This window comes from Enoplosus armatus, chromosome 17, assembly GCF_043641665.1.
Source record: "Enoplosus armatus isolate fEnoArm2 chromosome 17, fEnoArm2.hap1, whole genome shotgun sequence".
Taxonomy (NCBI): domain Eukaryota; kingdom Metazoa; phylum Chordata; class Actinopteri; order Centrarchiformes; family Enoplosidae; genus Enoplosus; species Enoplosus armatus.
The window spans coordinates 9,457,614-9,477,691 of record NC_092196.1 but is presented as its reverse complement, the minus strand read 5'-3'; the positions used below and the strand labels follow the sequence as shown (position 1 = coordinate 9,477,691).

General features: G+C 41.0%; 1 protein-coding gene across 1 annotated transcript in view; it reads right to left on the bottom strand.

The window, feature by feature from the left end:
- The window catches only part of cacna1ia (calcium voltage-gated channel subunit alpha1 Ia), a 101,038-nt gene that overhangs the window by 62,375 nt on the left and 18,585 nt on the right, over positions 1-20,078 (bottom strand). The window contains exon 2 of the mRNA XM_070923358.1: positions 4,061-4,172. Within this exon, the coding sequence (XP_070779459.1) occupies positions 4,061-4,172 (112 nt within the window). The remainder of the gene's footprint in view (positions 1-4,060; positions 4,173-20,078) is intronic.

Here is a 20,078-nt window from a genome sequence, read left to right as displayed (position 1 = left end):
CAAACCGTGCAGACAAGCACACACAGTCCTACAATATTCCAAATGGGGCAACATTTTTGCAACTATTGTTTAATCTCAAAGTAAATATACACTTACACTTATACATGTTTTGCTTTGCTGACCAAAATGCAAGAATTGTCACCCGTTTAATTTTGCTCTACAAACAACAGATCAATTAGCAGCTTAAGATGGTTACAGTTTCAAATTATGCTAATGTTCTCAAATATTATCTTTTGCTCACAAGCAACCCCCTTCATAGTAAACTGAACTTAATTTGACAGCAATGCATAGATAAATACAAAGAAGGCCTTAAAAATGGTGAAAACATACAGATTTTCAAAGATCACAAGAACTTTCCAACTAAAAGTTGCTCTAGGCTACTGAAGCACCGTTAGTATGCCCTGAGAGTAGAGTTTGTGCGCTCAACAAATCAGATGGCACAAACCAATACACATACTGCAATGGGAAAACAATTTTCCACAAGGTTATTACCTTTTTCGGGTTTCAGGCAGAAGTTAAATGACAAACTAGAGACTCAACAATGACCCACAGCAGCACAGAAAACACTGATGTGTGTTACATTTGGACAACCAGGAGCAATACTCTTCAATTGGAGAAGAGGGATTTTTTTTTCTCCCGACACTGATGAACAATTGCAGAATGGTGTTTGGAGCTGTAGACCACATTGAACGAAATAAATGGTGTGTGAAATTTGTTGGATTTATTCATGTTCAGCACTGGCAGTAGCAGGGGATGTCGTTTTGTCTGAGTCAGAAATAGCAAGAGTCAAGAGATTTGATGAACAGCAATCTACTCCTTTCTTCTGCAAGTGGACATGTTATTTATAGGGATCATGAAATCTAAAAGAAGAGAAGGAAATGAGTTGATGCAAACTTGTGCAGATCATAAGCATGCATGTGTTTGCACAAGACTGTAAATCTATAAATCTGTGCTTTTTTGCACTTGTGCAAGCATGGCTTTGCATGTATATATATGTACATAAATGTGTCTTGTAATGCATTTGAACCCAACATGTGTGTTCCATTCCTGCTCATTCACTCATACACACACACACACCCCTATACACACACACAGCATGCAGAGCTGGCAGCATGCAATGGGAAAGATGAGAAGATCAGTCTCACATGCTGTTTAAATTATGTTTTGATAAATAATGCAGCCTGCACGCTTCACATGTAATCCGACATTGGCTGCACCAGTCGGATCCCTGTCGCGCTCCGCTCTGAGTGAAAGGGGAATGAATTCATCATAGTTATTTGTCACTACCGCCAGCTTCCTCTTCAGTCAGCCTATCAGGTTTTATCGTCAACATGATTTGTAAAGAGGTTGAGGCTGTCTTCTGATGGGCCCTTTCATGATTTGAAACAGGAGCTGGTGTGGGAGCTCCTTCGTATGCTGTCATTGTGCCGCTTATTTGGCAGGAGGAGAAGACGTGGTAAGTAGGTCATCAGGATTGTGATGGTGGACCATTTAAAATAAAATATGTATGTGTGTCTTGCTCTACTAGTGGAATGAGTGAATGACGAGAATAATCAGTGTACAAATCCAAAGGCACCATGAGGACAAATGTTCATTTCACACTTACTGACAAATGGGACAGGAAAAGGAAACACCTGACACAGTCATTCTACAGAGTGGCTGTGTGTTTTCTGAACATTTGAAGCTCCATTAAAACGGTTGAATGGGTGCTGATTTGAAGGTATAATGAGACCTGTCCCATCCAAATCGATTTTAGGTGGAATAACAACTTTCTATTTGCATGAGATGACTATGCAAATAGTCAGCTGGAGGGGACCTCCACCTCCTTAAAGTGGGTACAATTGTCATCCTCAACTGCAGCTTCTGGCTATGAGCCTGTTAACTTCTTGGCTTAAACTGGAAATATCTATCAAAAAATTTAATTGACATTTTGCTTTTTTTTTTTATTAGCTTCCCCTTGTCCTATTCACTCAAATTAAATTAAAGCCATACTGTGATTATGATGAGTAAGATTAGCTGTTAGACCAAATGTCAAGTTTTGATATTTCACTCAATTAGTGTTAAAGGGTCAGACCGCCCAAATTACACTTCTCCTAGTGGTGACAGGCCATGCAGATAATTTCCGTACTATGTGTTGAGATTTTGAGACATATGCCTCTAAAACTTTGTGCAGTGAAAAAATACATTTGAAAAAAAAACCCAGTAGCAATTTGTTTCTCTAAAAACAATATTCAAGTGACTCAGGATAATCAATAGCTCCGGTTGTTTTCAGAGCGACAATCTTCTTCCTGATTAGCCCTTTAATTTTGACAACTTACTTTTCAGAGCAGTAATTATTGTGACTAACATATACATTGATTGAAATAATTTAAATCTTAAATTATCAATCATGGCCCTGTGCTATATAGTCTGGCTAATTAAATGAATAGTTTGACATTTTGGGAAATAACCTTATTTGCTTTCTTGCTGAGAGTTAAATGAGAAGATTGATAACACTTTCACGTCTGACCATACAGACACAAGAGAGGTATCGATTATTCATCTTAGTCTCGGGAAGAAAGCAGAAAAGTGTATTTCCCAAAATGTCAAACTATTCCTGTGAGTTTGATTGTATTTTTAGATATTGACACCAAGTCAGACCCCAAGTCTCCCACCCCACCCCCCTCCACCCCTCACTGAGAGTTTGAACCCCTGAGGTCCAGGGCTTTAAATCCCAAGTTAACCCCTGCACACAGATATCTGAACAGATCCTGTGGTAACATGTATATTGTTTGTGGCTGTTACAGTTCCTCCGGGAAGTGAGGTGGGGATACTGTATTTCACAGAGGGCCAGAGAAGCATGTGAGGGCCACTCTTACAATCTAAGCTCTGTCAGCAAAAACCCTCCTGTTACCATTAGCAACCACCTGAACAGGACCCCTAATACTACCTGGGGAGAAAATATGCTTGTTAGAGAGACAAAGGCTGGAGGAAGGGAGAGAGAGCGAGTGTGTAGGATGGGGGAATGGGAACATAGGGAGGAGTAAAGATTGGAAGGAGAGGTAGGAGGAGGAAGAGAACTAGGGAAGCAGGAAGATGTGTTGCACAGTTTTAAAACAGCAGTGAAATCTCTGCACAATGAAGAGAAAATCCAATGAGATAAATAAACCTATTACAGTTTGGTCTGGGGGGCTTTGTTTGATATTATAATCCTCCCTAATGTGCTGTAGGCAAGTGAGATATGGCAGTACAATCGGTCAACATAGCAACAGCACATGGGACAAACCAACAGCGGACACCTCACAGGCAGGCTACTGTAGACAGATTTTCAATGTCTATGGAGATTAAAAATCACCAACAAAAAGCATGCGATGAAGAATTAGGTCGTCCCTGTCACACCTGAAATTGAGCCTGCCAAATTTACTTCAATGAAAAGCAATTACAATCCCAGAGGTACACACTGAGTCCTCAGCCAGATGGCAAATGACAGTAGTAACACATAACCCACATCAGCACGACACGGCTTACAAACAGACACAAAGGGCAATTTGGCAAAATAAATACAATACAATGCAATAATATGTGCCCTAAGGTAAGAGTATAAACCAGTAAACCAGTTTTTAAATTTAAAAACTAAAATTCAGACAGTAATTTTAAACAATAAATTGCAGCAGAAGTAGAATTAAAGCCTGTGGGTAAAACTTTGACGGCTGTGGCATTTGTGGTCATCCCCAAACACAATCTCAACTGCAGGTACTCATCTCCACAAGTGTATTCTCATCACGAAGTGACAAAATCACATGCCGCTCCGCAAGACTATATTAAAACAAATTAAGTCCCAATTCCCTGTTCAGAGAGCAGGAGAAAATATAAACCTTCCAGGAGGGAAATATCGTAGCTGCAGTGTTTGTCTGCATCACAGCTTGAGGAACAGTGGCAAGAAGAGTGGTGAGCTGCTCTGAGTTTATGTCAAATAATTGATCTTTTTGTTCTATCTCTTCATCAGTGCTCTGACATGTTGTTCTTACACACACGTGCAAACACACACACACAGACACACACACACAGGGGTCTCTCTTACCTGCAGTATCTGGCAGCGGTCCGAGGTGCAGTCGATGTTCTCACAGGGCTGGTACATGCCCAGTGTCACACAGTTGAGCAAGATCACCATGATGCTAATCCTCTCGAACCACGTATTAACAGGTCTGGGGTTAAGGAGCATAGCAGCTGAGGAGAAATGCACATCCACACACACACTCTGATTCAAACTGGGCTGTAGTGGTAAAACAAAGGGTGGGTGGCGGACCTGGTAGGGCTGTAATGGATGGATAGATGGACCTGTCTCAAATCAGACACAATCTGTACGGTTTTTATTATACATCAATGTTAGGAATTTAACAGACTATTTAAACGGAGTGATGCGGATTAAATTTGCTAGAACTTAAAGCAGTCTGACTTAATGATGGAAAATAAGCATTTTGTGCTATCATCTTATTATTACTGTCAAGCTCTAAACAACCCTTAAACAGCATAAGAAAACAACCGTAAATATAGTTGCTGTTTAGTGTTCGTCCCCTTAAAATTTCTGTTGATCATTTTATTGCAGGTTTCCATTTTCCTTTAGTTAATTTTAGATTCTGCCTTGAATTAAATACCTTCAGTTTGAACATCACTATCACCTGACTCCTGGGTTGGTTCTGAATCGGTTTCTGTCTCTTTTTCTTTAAATCATGAATCAGTTGCACTTCTTTACTTTCTCCATGTTTCCGTCTTCCCTCCTGCATCCAGTATTTCTCCTCCTCATCCCTTCATTCACTCTCTGGAAACATGAAGAGCCTGTTGACAGTGCATGAAGCGGTGCTTTAACATGCAAAGTGTTTATCACAACAGTTTTTGATTAACACATTTTGTCATAATGTTGTGGGAATATAGGTTATAAACTATGACGTTTACATTCAAGCTAACTGTGGTATCAAGCTAATGTTACTGTAAAACGCAGCTAAACCGGGCGGTTAAAATGACACTGTAAAAATACCTTTAGCCTCACTTACTCAAAACTGGTTATTTAGTTTGTGGTCTTTTATTTGACAGACTATAACTTTATGCGGTGTGTTTCAAAGAGTCTGTATCCTCTCTGATACACTCCTCTGTCCCATGAAAGAGGCTTCATGCCTGCTAGCTTCAAGCGTGGGGTGCATTTGTTTTAACTCCCGCCTAGAATGAGTGGGTGGTGGGTTGTCTCCGTGTTAACAGGATACAGTGGTCCTGACATGAGGATGATGTCCCAGCAGGGAAAAAAGAAACTTGAAAGCTGAATAAACGTCTCCCATACAGCCATGGTTTCAAATAAAGGTGCTCAGATGTTCAGAGAGGATCAGTACAATGGTTATTTTACAAGCAAACTTATTTTACGCATCTATTATCATTGTTCTAATGTAGGCCTACATAAGCTCGTATAATCATTATCTATTAGGCAACTATTTCATAATCAACATAACTGATGGCCATTTTAATGTGCAATGTCATTCTTTTAGATGGCCTCATTATACATTTTCACCATTAGGACAGTTTTGTCTCACAGGGTTTTGTTCTACAACAATTCTGACTAATATCTTTGGAGAAATATTGCTGCATATAGATGTCCTCTATCTGAAAACGCAGCGTTCCACTGTCATGACTATTTTCAACATTTCATGAATATTTGGCTTGGCACCTTCTCTTCTATCCACCAAAGTATAAACAATTATAGAAACAGACAGATTCACATCACACATTTCAGTATATGCATAACTGACTCATTCACAGCATGTCCACAACACATCATGCGAGATAAGAGGTCATGCAGCCGCCACTCTGCCGGTGAGCAATTCATCAATGAAAATGAGGATGAGAAGTATTTTTTTCAGCCCACCTATTTTTGCTACATGACTGTATGAGTCACAATATCAGACATGACAGAGTAAATACTATTGCCTGCCAAGGCACAGGACACCTTTTGTGATATTTACTTAAAACGATGAAAGATACAGCAGTATGGTCTCAGATTATTCCATCTCTTGCATCTTATACCACCACCTTCTCACCCTGCAGAGTGCTCCACCACCCTGGTTTACACCTGCACCACCTGCTGATGCACAGACTGTTATATGTCGAGCACAGGCCTTCTTAAAGAGTTGGGATAATTATTGTGACATTTTAATGCTATGCAAACATGAATAAAACTGAAAAGCCAAGTTCACATACTATATTTATATTATGCACGTGATCGTGGGGGGGTATATGTGAGTGTGTTATAGTCACTGTCATGCAGTTTAAAAGTCTTTTACAGCTTTTCACTTCGTTCATATCTTAAGCTGTCAGCTTATGTTCTTTTACCTCTATCCTCTTAAGTCTTTGTATTCACACAATGGGCGTTAAGTATGGCGTTTAATTAGCCTCAAAATCCGCGTACATAAAAACCGGGCGCGTGCACGCGACACGAGCGCACAGAACAGTATCCGCGAGCACAACCCTGCGCTCGCTCTCAGGTTAACTTTTGAGAGTTTCGAGGCATAGATGGAGCAGGCGGTGGCTGATGGCTCCACAGTATCGCCCCACTGGTCAGGTTAGGTTATAACTTAGTGTAAAACTTACTGACACGATGGCCACATGAACATGGTCGTTCTCCCGGGTCCACGGTGTCCGTGATCAAATCAAACAGCCAATCAACGTTCCTCTGGCTCCTCCTGGCGCTCCTAATGACATTTGAAAGAGTCCACCTGAACGAAAGCAACCAATCAGAGCACGGAGGAGTATCTAACACAGTGTCAATCACTGCTCGTGCTCAAGCTGCGCAGGGCCCCTCCCCCGCGCATGCTCACACTCAGTCAAGCTCAATATCTTCAGCACATGGCTTCAGGAGGAGCGCATACACAATGGATGAGAAACAACTACCAACAATGAAAAAACTTGCCAACAACGACTTAAACTGAGCCCCAGTAAAAGAAGAGTGTACATCGGAGCGGCTCTTCTGAGCTGGAGAGAGTTACGGGACCTGAAAGGATTCAAAACCGATGCCGCTAACCACATTTTTGCTTGACAGGTAATTACACCTGCTTGATTTCTGTTTGATGTGATTATAAAAAAATTAACCACATTGTTAAGATGGCTACAGTTACTATAATGCTCAGTAGCTTCTCAATGCTAAGGCTACTTGTTAGCATTGTTTTGTTGCAGTCTTGACTCTGTCCTGATATTTATGTGTGCTCTCACGGCTAACCGGTGTGTACGCCATGTTGAATACCTAGCCTCATCAGTTGCCATGGTAACTAGCTTGGGAGGGACCTGTTGAACTCTTTCAAATTCTCAAGCACCGTCTGCTCTCGTTTCAATCTTACCAACTGCACCTTGAAGTCAAAATAAGTCAGCATTCAAGATATCTGTGACTTGAAAACAATACACGTATGTGTATAATATTTTTCCCTTTAAAACACAAATCTGATGAAATTCTTAAGATTAGAAAATGTGCAACTTTTTAAGGAAATGCACACAGTGGAATAATAACACTGAAGATAGAGTTAACTATTGGTTGTGTTACATCAGTGTGTTAAGTCAGTGGGTAACCTCTCATTGAACTTGCCTGACACTGGGACGCACTTCATTACTAATTCAACTCAATTTCTTAGGACAAAAGATAAAACTTCACAAGTATAAAATAAAGTGATTTGAAGCTCAAGGATCTTCTAAAGAAATCATAAGTGCACTTTTAAGAGCTGTAGATGCTTTGTGCAACACACATTTATACACTGTTTCCTTTTACCCAGGGATTATGTGGTTGCAAACATCTTTGTTATTCATTTTCAGAAAATGTCTCTGTCGCACGCCATACTCTCCATTAATCTGTAAGTCTCTCCATCCCGCCAGCTCCTCTCGGCTGTCTCTGCTATCTCTTTAGCGCTGCTCTCTGGGGGTAACGCAGTGAAATGGGGAGAAATAATATCAGAGCGATGTGTGGAAAGAAATTTTATTATTAAGTCTCTGTGCCTTCTCTTTCTAGTTTCCTCCTCTAACCACCAAACCCTTCTTTGAAATAAGGGTCTAACCCCATTTGGGTTACAGTGTTCTTTCTTTTCCTCTCTGTAACTATTCTTCCTCAATATCATTTCAATTTTCCCAGCTGTCGTCTCTCCCCCCTTTTCCTTCTGTCTCTCCTTTTTTATAGGCTTTTCATTTATTCCCAGGTGTGACACAGCAAACGATGGACAATTTTGCCCTCCCAGCAAAAACAAACGCAAACACTTTGGGACACATTACACCTCGACAGGCAATGAAAAATCAATCAGGTCCGTGTATGTATACCTGTGTGTATGTGTGTGTTTGTAGCACTCCCATAGCACAACTAAAGAACCTGCCCTGAGGTTCTGTGCTAGCAAAACAAGAGCCAAGAACTGAGGCATGGTATGAACTCGCAGATATTTCAAAAAAGCATGGGAGAAGACTTGTTTGGGACTTAGCAATGAACAAACACAAGACAGGAGACAGAAGCTATGCCGGCGCACTGTGCCTGTTCTGAACGTCTTCACCGATCTCTTTAGTTTAGAAAACAAGCCTTTGCATCGCAGCTCGGGTGAAAACACACAGCTTCCTCCACCCCCCCTTCACACCCCTGTGGACTTCTCACCTTCAACCCATCAGCTGACAGTATCAGCAACATCTGCACTGACATGTGAAGGGACTCAGCACTGGTTTGAGTTCAGTTTCTTTGTCATACTGACCCCAGACCTCTCCCTCCCCAGGGAAATGAAGCAGCAGGCGGCTGACTCAAACACAGCTGACTCCAGAGCGCTAGCTGATGGCTGGTCGTGTCACTCCTTAATCATGTTGGGAGGACGCTAACTGAGTCTGACACCAAGGATGCTTTGAGGAGAGGGGAAGGGAGGCATGCTGTTATTGAGCTTCAGCATTTAATTTGATTGTTCTTTTAAAGCTATTAGTGGGATATTTACCCTTAAAATGTTCAAGCATCCACCCAGAGACCATCCACATGTGACTGAGGGGGTTCATCATTTTTCTGTCTCTCTTTAGTATCACGTCTTCTGTCCCTCTCTCCACGCTCCTGTATGTCTAATCTTCTAAGGATGCGGACAGGGCCTCCTCTCTGTCTTTGCTCTCCTCTCATCTTTTCCCTCTTCTTCTTCTCTACGTCTCTACCTATTTTTATGCCTGTCCCTCTGCGTCAATACAGATTTCGTCAGACACTTGCCCCCCCTCTTTCATCCTTTTTTTTTTTCTATTTGGTGCTTTCCAGCTTTAAGCTCTCTGTCTCTCTTTTTGACAAAACATTTCAGGATCCTCACTTTGTGTCTCTGATTCTCTTTTTGTCTCTCCGTCTGCCTTTGAGATGCATTGAAGTAACAAAAAGGCAGAGCTAAGGAGCCCCAATTTGACCTTATTTTCCACACCTTTACTGTAGTAGGAAAACATCTTTAGAAAAAATGAATTATTCTAATCATCCAAATGTAAAAATGGTGCATGTGTAAAACCAATTTATTACCTGAGTGCATTTCTTATTTATTTTGTTCCGATGAAAATTCCCGGTTCCCTGCTGGCTGCGGCACATAAACACTTCACAGTAGCTGTCTTAAAGCTGAGATTAACCATAATGTGCTGAACAACTAACCTTTTACACCCCATTTTTAACTTACCCCCCCCCCCCCTTTTATTTGTAGCATGGCAAACTACTACATGCCATGTCAAGCAGGCATGTTCTAGGACCAGCTATACTCTGATATATTACATGACTACAACTTGAAATTTTGCAATTCTACTATTAACTATTTTCAGACTTTGTGCCTGTATGCAAAACTGTTTTAAACAACGAGTTGTGTCACCATATGACTGGATAGAAGGAATGTCCATGTTCACGAGATGTTATATACCTTTGTATGTATAGGTTAAAATATTTGTGTGTCTTCCCACTTGTTTTATGCTGTTTGTAAAGGTTCTGACAGCCTGACAGAATGGCAAGCTATATACAGTAAAATTGGCATAAATACACAGTAGCTAGTAATCCAACTTATTTTAATTAGAGCTTTTAATAACAAATTAAAGTGAATGTGACATTTTTGTATACCTGAATGTCTTAAAAACATAAAAAATCAGAGCATATACAGTTAAATGACAGCTGAAATTCAACAGACAAAGAAGCAACTGATTGATTCTTGGAAAGAGTCGAAGTGACTAACAATTTATATGTTTAATATCTGCCAGTTAAGTAGTGACTGTTGGTATCCTCTCAATCTCAGCTTCGTTGCATTTGATTTTCCGTCACATGTAATGAAGACTGCTCCACTAAGACTGAGCAGGAAAAAAAGACCTTTGCAACTTGGCTGCATGATAATAATTTGGCTTCCTATTCGTGTAAATAATTCAAGAACCAAATTCTATTTCTGCATGATTCTTTTGGCTGCTGTAAAATAGTAAAAGTTGTGTGTGTGTTTGAGTTTCAGTGTGGGCATTTATATAATCCATGGAAAATGTAGGAATGACTATTAAATGGATGCACCAAATCAACAGCTGTGTGTGTGTGTATGCTTGTTAAGAACAGGATGACTCATGACTGAATGAGATCTCTGTCATTTACAATGAGGCTTTTTGACAGAGCTCTCCTCCTTAGTGCCTGCGTGTGTGTGTGTGTGTTCGTTCCTGTGAAAACCCTCAGGATCAGTCTCATTCAGAGTGAATCAAAATGACATTCTGCTTCTCACTGTGGCACTGAAACCTGTGCCTGTCTCTTCTCCCAATGAGAGCACAGAATGATAGGTCACTCACTGTTAAACACACACACACACACACACACACACACCTATGTATAGTCCCAGTAAACCAGTACTTGCAGCATTCCTGTCCATAACAAAACATACATCCTCCACCACCATTTTTGTGACAACCCCTGTTCCATCTAGTTGGGTGTTTTTTCAAATTCTGACTTAGTTGTGTGTGTCACACATCAACAACTGTGTGTGACACAGTGAGGAGGGTCCCAGCTGCTGGAGGAAGAATCCGTCAGTACGGTTGAGTTATGTCCAAGTCAACCAGTGTTCAGGCTGATACAGAGTGTGTCTGCTGACTGTCTTTGGCTTCAGAAAGTCGTACTTTTGTTTTGACTCCGACTGCTGTATTGTGCCCTTGCCACTCTCTCTGTCCTTCTCCATGATGAAGTAGTGAGGCAAACTGCCAGGGATCTCCCCACCTACCTCACTCTGTACTCATCCCTCTTTTTATCCCACTTAATTTCCTAGTATCTTGTGGGAAAATAATTGATCAATGAGTCTATCCATGTGGCTGGCTGGGTGGCTCGCAGGCTGGTTTTCTCTCTCTGACCCTCTTGGCTGCTGGGCCTCGTTTCTACTTTGGTCCACAAGGCTTTCTGTCCATCCTTCCATAGTGCCTGCCAACTCTAATATTTCCCACTGATTCCTCTGCCTCTACCTCCTTACGTATTTCTAACATACAACTGAGAAACAAGAAACTTGCATAGCCCTCACTATCTATGCTAACAGCTGTGCAAATACTCACATTTAACCTTCAGTGATGACAGAGGGCAGTACCAGAGAGTTCATAATCTTCTCAACAAAGCCCTTCCCTCTGCATACCAGTGGGCCAAAAGCTCTCCAGCCAAAGAAGCATACGCACAGCGGCGCACCTAGAATAACAAGTAAACCACCATCTTAAAAGCCTCAAGCAAACTGCAGTATATGTTCTGTAAGTGCTGCTTGTCTCAGCAAATGTAACTTTCTCTTCGCCAGCCCCAGAAAAAGTTTGCTTATGTTCCTATACACACTTTTTGCTCCTCCCATTCAAAACACCAGAATCAAAATTTGAAATTTGAGTAATTATATTTCTGCATATTTCCCCCGCACTAAAAATCCATCTTTGCTCTATGACAATGTTGGCAGTCTTAGCAGATAAGACCTTCCTCAAAATAAAGTGGCTTTTTGAAAAGTGTGTGTCATGCAATGAATAGAAATGGGTCTCAAACGTCCAAGAAGCACAGATTTGCCTTCCAACAGCATGAAAAAATAGTAGGCTATAAAGAAGCTTGCTTTATACCTTCAATATCTTGTAGTGCAGTTAAACAGGGCTCTGCACAGAGTACATAACATGAAGATAATACAATTTCACTGTTGTTATTCAAGGAAACACACTCAGATACAGTATGAAGAGCAAAATGTAAAGTCAAGGTGATGATCTAATGACTAGATTCTAGAGGTTCACGATTGCATTGGTAAATTTGCTCTTAAGTTTTTCAAAAATAAGAAGAATGACTGAATAGGCTTGTTCTTATTTGTTCTTGTTCTTAAAGACACACATGCTTTGCTAAAGCTAGCTCGATTTCACTTTATTGTTCATCACAGTTCTGTACTTTTAGCCATCCTTCAACTTATTATTAATTGTTTGCACGGGCACATATGTTCTGGCCAATGTGTCAATAATAGCCCAGAACTACAACCTCTCACTTATCTGCTCGATTCATTTCTTGCAGCAAGTGTTGAAGCCCAGCGTCATTTGTTGCATCTCAAACTGGTTTTATCGTTCTTGGCTGTTTTTGAATTAAGAATGTGTGATTTCAACAAATGTGTGAAGCCAGTCTAATGTGATAGCAATGACTGTAGATGGACGAGCAACTTTTGGTTAGGTCCCTCTTATTACCGGTTTCTGTTGTGGCTAAAACTGAATGAAGGGCTTGCCAGTCAGTGGCGAAGCTGTTCTCCATTAGCGAGTTTATAACAGGAGTGCTCCTGCACCTGATGAAAATAAACAGTGATGAATGTCGATTGTGAATGTGCATTACCTATTCTGATGATAAAAGGCAGAGTAGTCATGAATAGCAGAGTTTAATCAAATCAGACCTGTTTTTATTTAAATGTTCCTGTATCAACTGAAGTTTGCTTTAATGTCTTCAAAACAAAGAAGTTAATCAATTCATCATTTTTTTCTTTATCACATTTTGGTGAGTTTTACCTCACACACAAGGATGTGGAAGATTAGATCTCTGTACATATTCCTGAGAGATAATGTAAGCATTATTGGCTGTAAGCATACAGTTGAGGGAAAATGTGCACATAATGCCATGTCAGCATATGCTCAGCAATATGGAGACATGTTTTTTGTCAACTTAAATATACAAGTGGAATACACAGTCAGGTTTAATCTTTCATTTTAGCGTAGCAGTCAGCAGGACTGAGTGAAGAGGTTCCTTATCTGTTTCTGTGAAATCGGTGAAGGCATGCTCCACTGATAAGCATAGGACTGTCTTATTAAGGGTTGGAATTGGACTGTTGAAAAAGCAGCAAATATTATATATGTATATTAAATTACATAGAAATGAATTCAAATGTGTATATGCTGTAGTGGTGCTTCTCTATCTCTACTCTCACGAATGATAAACACTTTGTCTGCCATTTTTGCAGAAAAATAAGTATGCAATACAGTTATGAAACAGTAACATAAGGGAGTGGAGCCATTACAGAATCCAAAGAAACTGCAATCTAATTTGGTAATTGCCCTCATGATTCATTTATCGCCGGTGAAATTGCCACATAATGTGTTGTGCTCTCGGACTGCTGCAGGATGTACACACGCATGCCTCCCTCACGCACAAACACACAGATGCACATACAGACACACATATGGCGAAGACAGAAAGAGACGGAGACAGACGGGCACACAGTGCCAGCCACACAGCCTGACATGGCAAGCAGAGACCTGGAACACCTCTCAAGACCAGCCTATGGCCTGTAACCAAGGCAACGGGAGCAGACAGGTTGCCTTCAGCCACCGAGACAACACAAACTGTGTGTGTCAATATTCATGTGTGTGTGTGTCTGTGTTTCTGTGTTTATTGTGTGTTGTTTGTATGCACACATACTCTCTGTGGGCAAATGCAAAAAATAATAATTGTGTACAAGTTTCTAGTTATGCACAGTGTCTGCATTTACAGACAGAGGATGATTATATTTTCCATCCATTTGAAAGCTCATGGTGTGTGTGTGTGTGTGTGTGTGTCTGAATTTGTGTGACTGTGTATCTGTCTTTCTCCTCATATCAGCTCAGCACAGCAGGTGCCTTGCTCCAGTACATTGCTGCCGCTAGTGAAGCTGAATGTATTGCAGACACCATGGGAAATATAAGCCAATACTTTCTATGCTTGTGTGTGTATGTGTGAGGGAAAGCGAGGGAGAGAGATAGAGAAAGAACGACTTGACTCAGTGAGATGGCGAGGAGGAAACTGAAAGACAGACAGAGGGAGACCAATATAAACTGAGAGTACAGAGGCGAGTCAAGGGTAAAAAGGGTGTTGGTAAAAGAAGCGAGCAAAAGAATTTGAAAACAGCATTCATAGGCAAAAAAAGAGAAAGGTAGGAAGAGAAGGGGAAATAGATAAAGACTAGAGAGTTTGGTGGGTCACTAGATAGTGGCGCATGCAGTGTACTCACAAGCCATTAGTTTGAATTCGACAGGGTCAGAGTATTGGAAACGGGAGGAGAGAGAGGAAGAAAAAGATGTGATGACAGGACGATGCTGCTGACATCTGCAGGGACTAGTCAGACTCTGATGTGACAAGCGACCATCCTCACCAGCCCTCAACCTCCCTCCAGCCATCTGTCTTTCTCTCTGTCTGTTATGTATTCTATCTCTTGTCACTAGTAAAAACCTTGCATTTGCCAAAAAAAACAAAAAAAACAGCCATTACACACTGAGTACTCATCAAGACCCACTATTGACGATCATGCGTGCCTCCAAATGCAAGAGCTATTTGAACCCCTTTAGTCTTTAAAAGCAACTTGGACTTGTCACATGGGGTGATGCCATCTGCTCTGCGAGCTCCACATCAACTTCCCACCTCCTTACAGCCGCTACGACAGCGAGCGACTGTCAGAGGAGCAGCGTACATTGTTTGCTCCTCTCTGGTATCTAGAGATCAGAAGCACCCGTTTGTTTTAGCACTATGATGCACTCAGAGAGAAGACAAACAGGGAGACGCTTACCAATGAGTAAATGAGCATCACAAAGTGTTGCTATGAAATGGATTGATAATCCTATTAGAGCCTAGCATATACATTTCTTAGCCCTCCTTCATCCGTGAGTCTTGTCTCGGTGTGTGGAACACCTTCGACACAGAAGAAGTTTACAGATCAACTCGAAGCCTGTGTCCCAATTCAGGGGTCTGCATTTCTACACCAAATACATCATATCTATCATCTGCTGCCCTCAGTATGTGTGAGGTCAGGAAATATTACGTGAAATATTACTTTCTGGATATTGGAAATGACATATTTGCTTTTGGCGAGGAATGCCAAAATACACAAAACTTTTGGAGTTCTTGAGGTCGGAGTATCACATTTGAGGAGAGGGAAGTGCAAGTTCAGTCTGACCATCAGGTTCTGCAAAGGACCCATCTTCATGGTCCTTCCCTGTACCCCATAATCGCTCATACTGTACTTTAGCTTTCTATGCGAAGAAAAAAGAGAGGTAACACACTGAAAGAACAGATACTGACATTTATGCCAAGTGCTCACTTTAAGAGCGCATATTGCAAACATTAATTACACCTTTTAAAACTGACAAACCTGCCATGTTGAAGATCACACACACATATAAGCCTCTTTTTCAATCTGTACCTCAGCCCCTTTCATTCTCAAGAGACCATCAGAGAAAAAGACCAGCACAATCATGACACCAACGCCGGGTGAATCTGACTTGTACAAAGTCTTTGTAGCTTACAGAGCTCCTCTGGGCCACATAAAGTGACACAAGGCTGTGTGGAAATTTGTCCATATGGTCTCATAATCTGTTTTCTCAGTTTTGAAAACTGTGATTAATTTACTGGTCTGTGTTCTTTCAGTAAATGCCTGCAGCAAATGGACACGATTACTTGAGATGGACCAGGATAGCCAGTAGTACAAGAATAATGTAATTAAATAATCCTAACTAAAACATCTGATGAGAGAAAAGACTATATTTTGTGGTTGAGATCTTAATGGGAGACAATTAAAAATGCAGACGTGCACGCACAGTGTCAGCACATTGTCAAATTAATTTGATAATTCCTTGGGAGAGTGTGTGTGATGAGTGAACTATATTAAATTTCAGGTTTTCCTCCGAGTAGTACACAAACAACACCCTCATCGCTCTCTCTGAACTGACAGAAGGGAGTGAGGATAACAGAGATCAGAAGCAGGACATGGGGATGAAGAGGATGTGGTTGAGAAGGGAACTGTGAGCCCTCATCTCTCTCATCTGTTCATCCATATTTCAACAGGGGTCTAATGGGCTGACATGATCCCTTGTTACAAACAGAGGGAGAAAAACGACTGAGGGCTCAGTAAGAGAAGGAAACAGGAGAGAGGGGCTTGGCTGTGGCAGCGACTAAAGGAGAATTCCACTGTGATTTGGGGTTTTGCTCTTTTCTTTAAAATTTCCATCCATTTAGCTTTAATTGTGGTGGTTTTCACATTCACATTAGACACACAAGACCATTTCAAAGCAGTTTGCCCATTCCTCTCAGGATGAAATTAAAATCGTACAACGAGATTTTTTTGATTGACAAGGAATACGCATTGTAGCCTAAATGACGGATTATTGTAGTGAATATATATATACTGGTGAGTCTGCACGACACATTATGAAAGGTCTCTCTCCCTCCTACACAGGTTTGATTGCCTGCTCCTCCTTCAAACATCATAGGTGCGGCTTTCACTTTCTGTGTATCTTTTCTTTCTGGCAATCGATTTCCTTGTGATTGGCTAGGCTCCCTGAATATATACGCCTCTAATTGCAGGCATGGCGAGTGGATCCCTGAGCTTCACAGGTGTTTCATGAAAGGAGAACAAACAAGCCGAGAGTAGCACGGTACATGAATGAGGCGACACAGAGTGGGAGTGAGAGTGAGTGAGACAGAGGGAGAGAGGCACTAAAAACAAAAAGAATTATTAATAGGTTGTGATCCAGCCATTTGTGATGATAATTTCCCAGCAGAAAGGTGAAGGATTCTCTGGCTTTCTCTGTTTATTATTCTTCCTACAGTATTGTATGATGATAGTGCTGAAGTAGACCTAAATAGCGTCTCTTGATCTCTTGACAGTGGAATGGGACATGGCAAAATTTCATAACATAGCTACCCAACACAAAGCAAAGAGCAAGATTTGGGCCTGTGTGCAGTGGGGCTTTTTTATGTGTGAACTGCAATCAAGTTGTGTTCATAATACAACATGACATAGATTCTCACTCCATTTGTACACTTTCCTATTCATGATGTTACTGTGTTGGGTCAATCTATCAATAAACAGTTATAAAGTAAAAAATACTAAACATCGCAACTAAGCCAAAGTGATCTGTCTGCGCTCTTCCCTGCGTTTTATTTAACGGGATCATACAAGACAGCATCATCTGTCCCAACCACCTCCCTACGACTCTAGAGGAATAAAAATGTTCATTGACCGAAAAGAACCCCAAAACATTACCTGTGAACATAATCCAGGCAGCAATTATGGCAAAAAGATTATAAAAACGTAATTTCTAAGATACAGGGTGAAAAAGACACCTGGTGCATCCACCAACAGACGAGACCTCAGTCAACCTTTAATTCAGAGTTCAACACTTTCTATACTTTGGTGAGTTTCCTCATTCTCGTTAGATAATGCAAAAGTGTCTGGGAATGATGAGGGAATTCATTCTGTCTTTGACGCCCTGATGCAGCTCTTATTGGAAGTAAGAGGATGTGTGGAAACATGCCTAATCAAGGCCACATACCAGAGGCACAAGTCAATAATTTAGCTAGATGCTAACATCAGCTGATGTTAAGCAGGTATAAAGTTTATACCATGTTTGTACCACCGTCTAAGTTTAGTGGCACAATGGATATCTGTACCAAATTTCATAGCAATCCATCAATAGTTGTTGAGATATTTCTGGCTGGACCAAAGTGGTGGACAGACAGACAAACAGACAGTCAGACAGACAGACAGACGGATTGTCATCTGGTGTGCCCTTGAGCTCAAGAGAAGAGAAGAGTGAAAAACTGCATATACCTCCAGCTATTTTTATTAATTGTTTTTCACTAGAATCTTATATTGACGTTTTCTCTACAAGGCTAGCACACTGCTTGTAATTACTGGATTCAATTATAGATTCTCACACAGGAATGCTATGTGACTTTTACTGTAACACTTTATTGTAAACCAATAATGATCCCTACCTGATGCTAAAAGAAAGAAGTGCTATTGTGGCCTACATTTTACTGCAGGCTCAGTAGAGCTGCTGTGACAGCTCCCACTCAGCTCCTGCTCTCGCAACAGTCTCTCCACCAGCCCCCATACACCAAAGTAGTCAGTTCCACCTCCCCAAGTATAAGCCACAAGGCACACTGGCTCAGGGATACAGAGTGATTGACAGCAATGTGACTGACAGACTGAACCCCTTCTTAACTGGTTGTGTGTGGACTAAAACGCCTAAATCCAGAGGACATATAACAGAAACTTAACTTCCACTTTCAAGTTGCAGAAGTGAAATATTATCATGTTCTTCTACATGTTCTGAAGAGAAATGCCAGTAGCCCCCCCGTGATCAAGTGTGTGTTGAAGTTCTGTGTTGCGCATCATTTTTTCAGTTTGAAAGCTTCATCATTATTATTATTAAAAATGACTACAGCCACTATAAAATGCTCTTGCCAAATTGAAATGGAACATTAATCACTAAAAAGAAACTGACAGGCAAAAATCATTCACAGACAGTCCATCATTTCCATCTTTCCTGTACTCGTTTCAGTTGACCTTGCGTTTCTGCTCGCCATCCCTCCCTTTCTTCTTTCTTTCAGGTTTTGGGAGTGGTGACTTTGTGACATTGCCTTCTGTGCTGCACTGTGTCTGTAAAGGATTTCTGCATCGCCAATGGTAAACAAAATCATAAAAACCTTTTCTGTTTTCATCATTTACCCAATTTAAGACTGAGAGAAAGTTAAAACACACACAAGTTCGCCTGTCTGAATACAGTGTTATACAGTTGTGCAACTCTGTGTTTAATCTTATCAAAACATGGCTTTCATTAAATAAAATGATTTCCTTTCCTCTAACTTCACATCCCTACAACTAACATGACCAAATCTGTTATTAAAAAAATACATAACAATACTGAAAATGGTAGGTTTAACATAGCCCCTTTTTCTTTTCCTCTTCTTTCAATACTCTACGAGGACATTTGGTGTGTTGAAAGCAGCAAAGTGCCGGCGCTCGCACACAAACACGCATGCACAATTCCTCGTCACTTGTATCTCCATAAACCGTAATTTTCTATTATATTTTTCTCAGTTGGTTCACTTGAGAAAATTCTGATTGCTTCTGTTGCAGCGAGCGTGGAACAAACACTGCAGGTCCAGTAGTTAGTTCGCAGGGTGTGTTGAACCCTGCAAGTTCACCTAAGTGGTTTTGCCCTTACTTGCCTTCTGTTATTTGTTTGCAAGTTAACTTTCCTTTGAACTTTTTTTTTCGAAGGGCTCAGAGGGTGAACAAAGTACTTCACCAATGCTCCGAGTCTTCACACCCTATTTGCTCACTATCTCCACTCCAGTCCTTCATTTTTTTTGTCCTTATCAGACTACTACAATATTAATCCACATGTGCTGCAAGACTGAAATGAAGTAGAAGAAGAGACTCAATAATGCATAGCACCCTCTTCTGTATCACTAGCTTCAGGTGAAGCTCGTACAAAATTAGGACATTGAAATTAAGAGCAGGCTGGCTAAATTACGTCAAAGTTTACTTTTTAACTGGCTGAGAAAGTTTTTGGCCCGGTGCAGTTTGTTGGAATAAGTTTGCGTTTATCTCCAGTGTGTGTGAGTGTTTGGACTGGTGGCAAGTCCCTTGTAGGCATGTCAGCACAGCAGGAGAGCCAATGTTCCTGTCTTTATTAATTACTACCTGACACACACACACACACACACACAGACACACACACTCTTGCTCACACATGCACATTTGCCTGCACATACATACCCAGACCCCCATTAAAAGTATTCCACAAAATGCACGCGATTACACTTTGATTCAAACACACACCTGTCT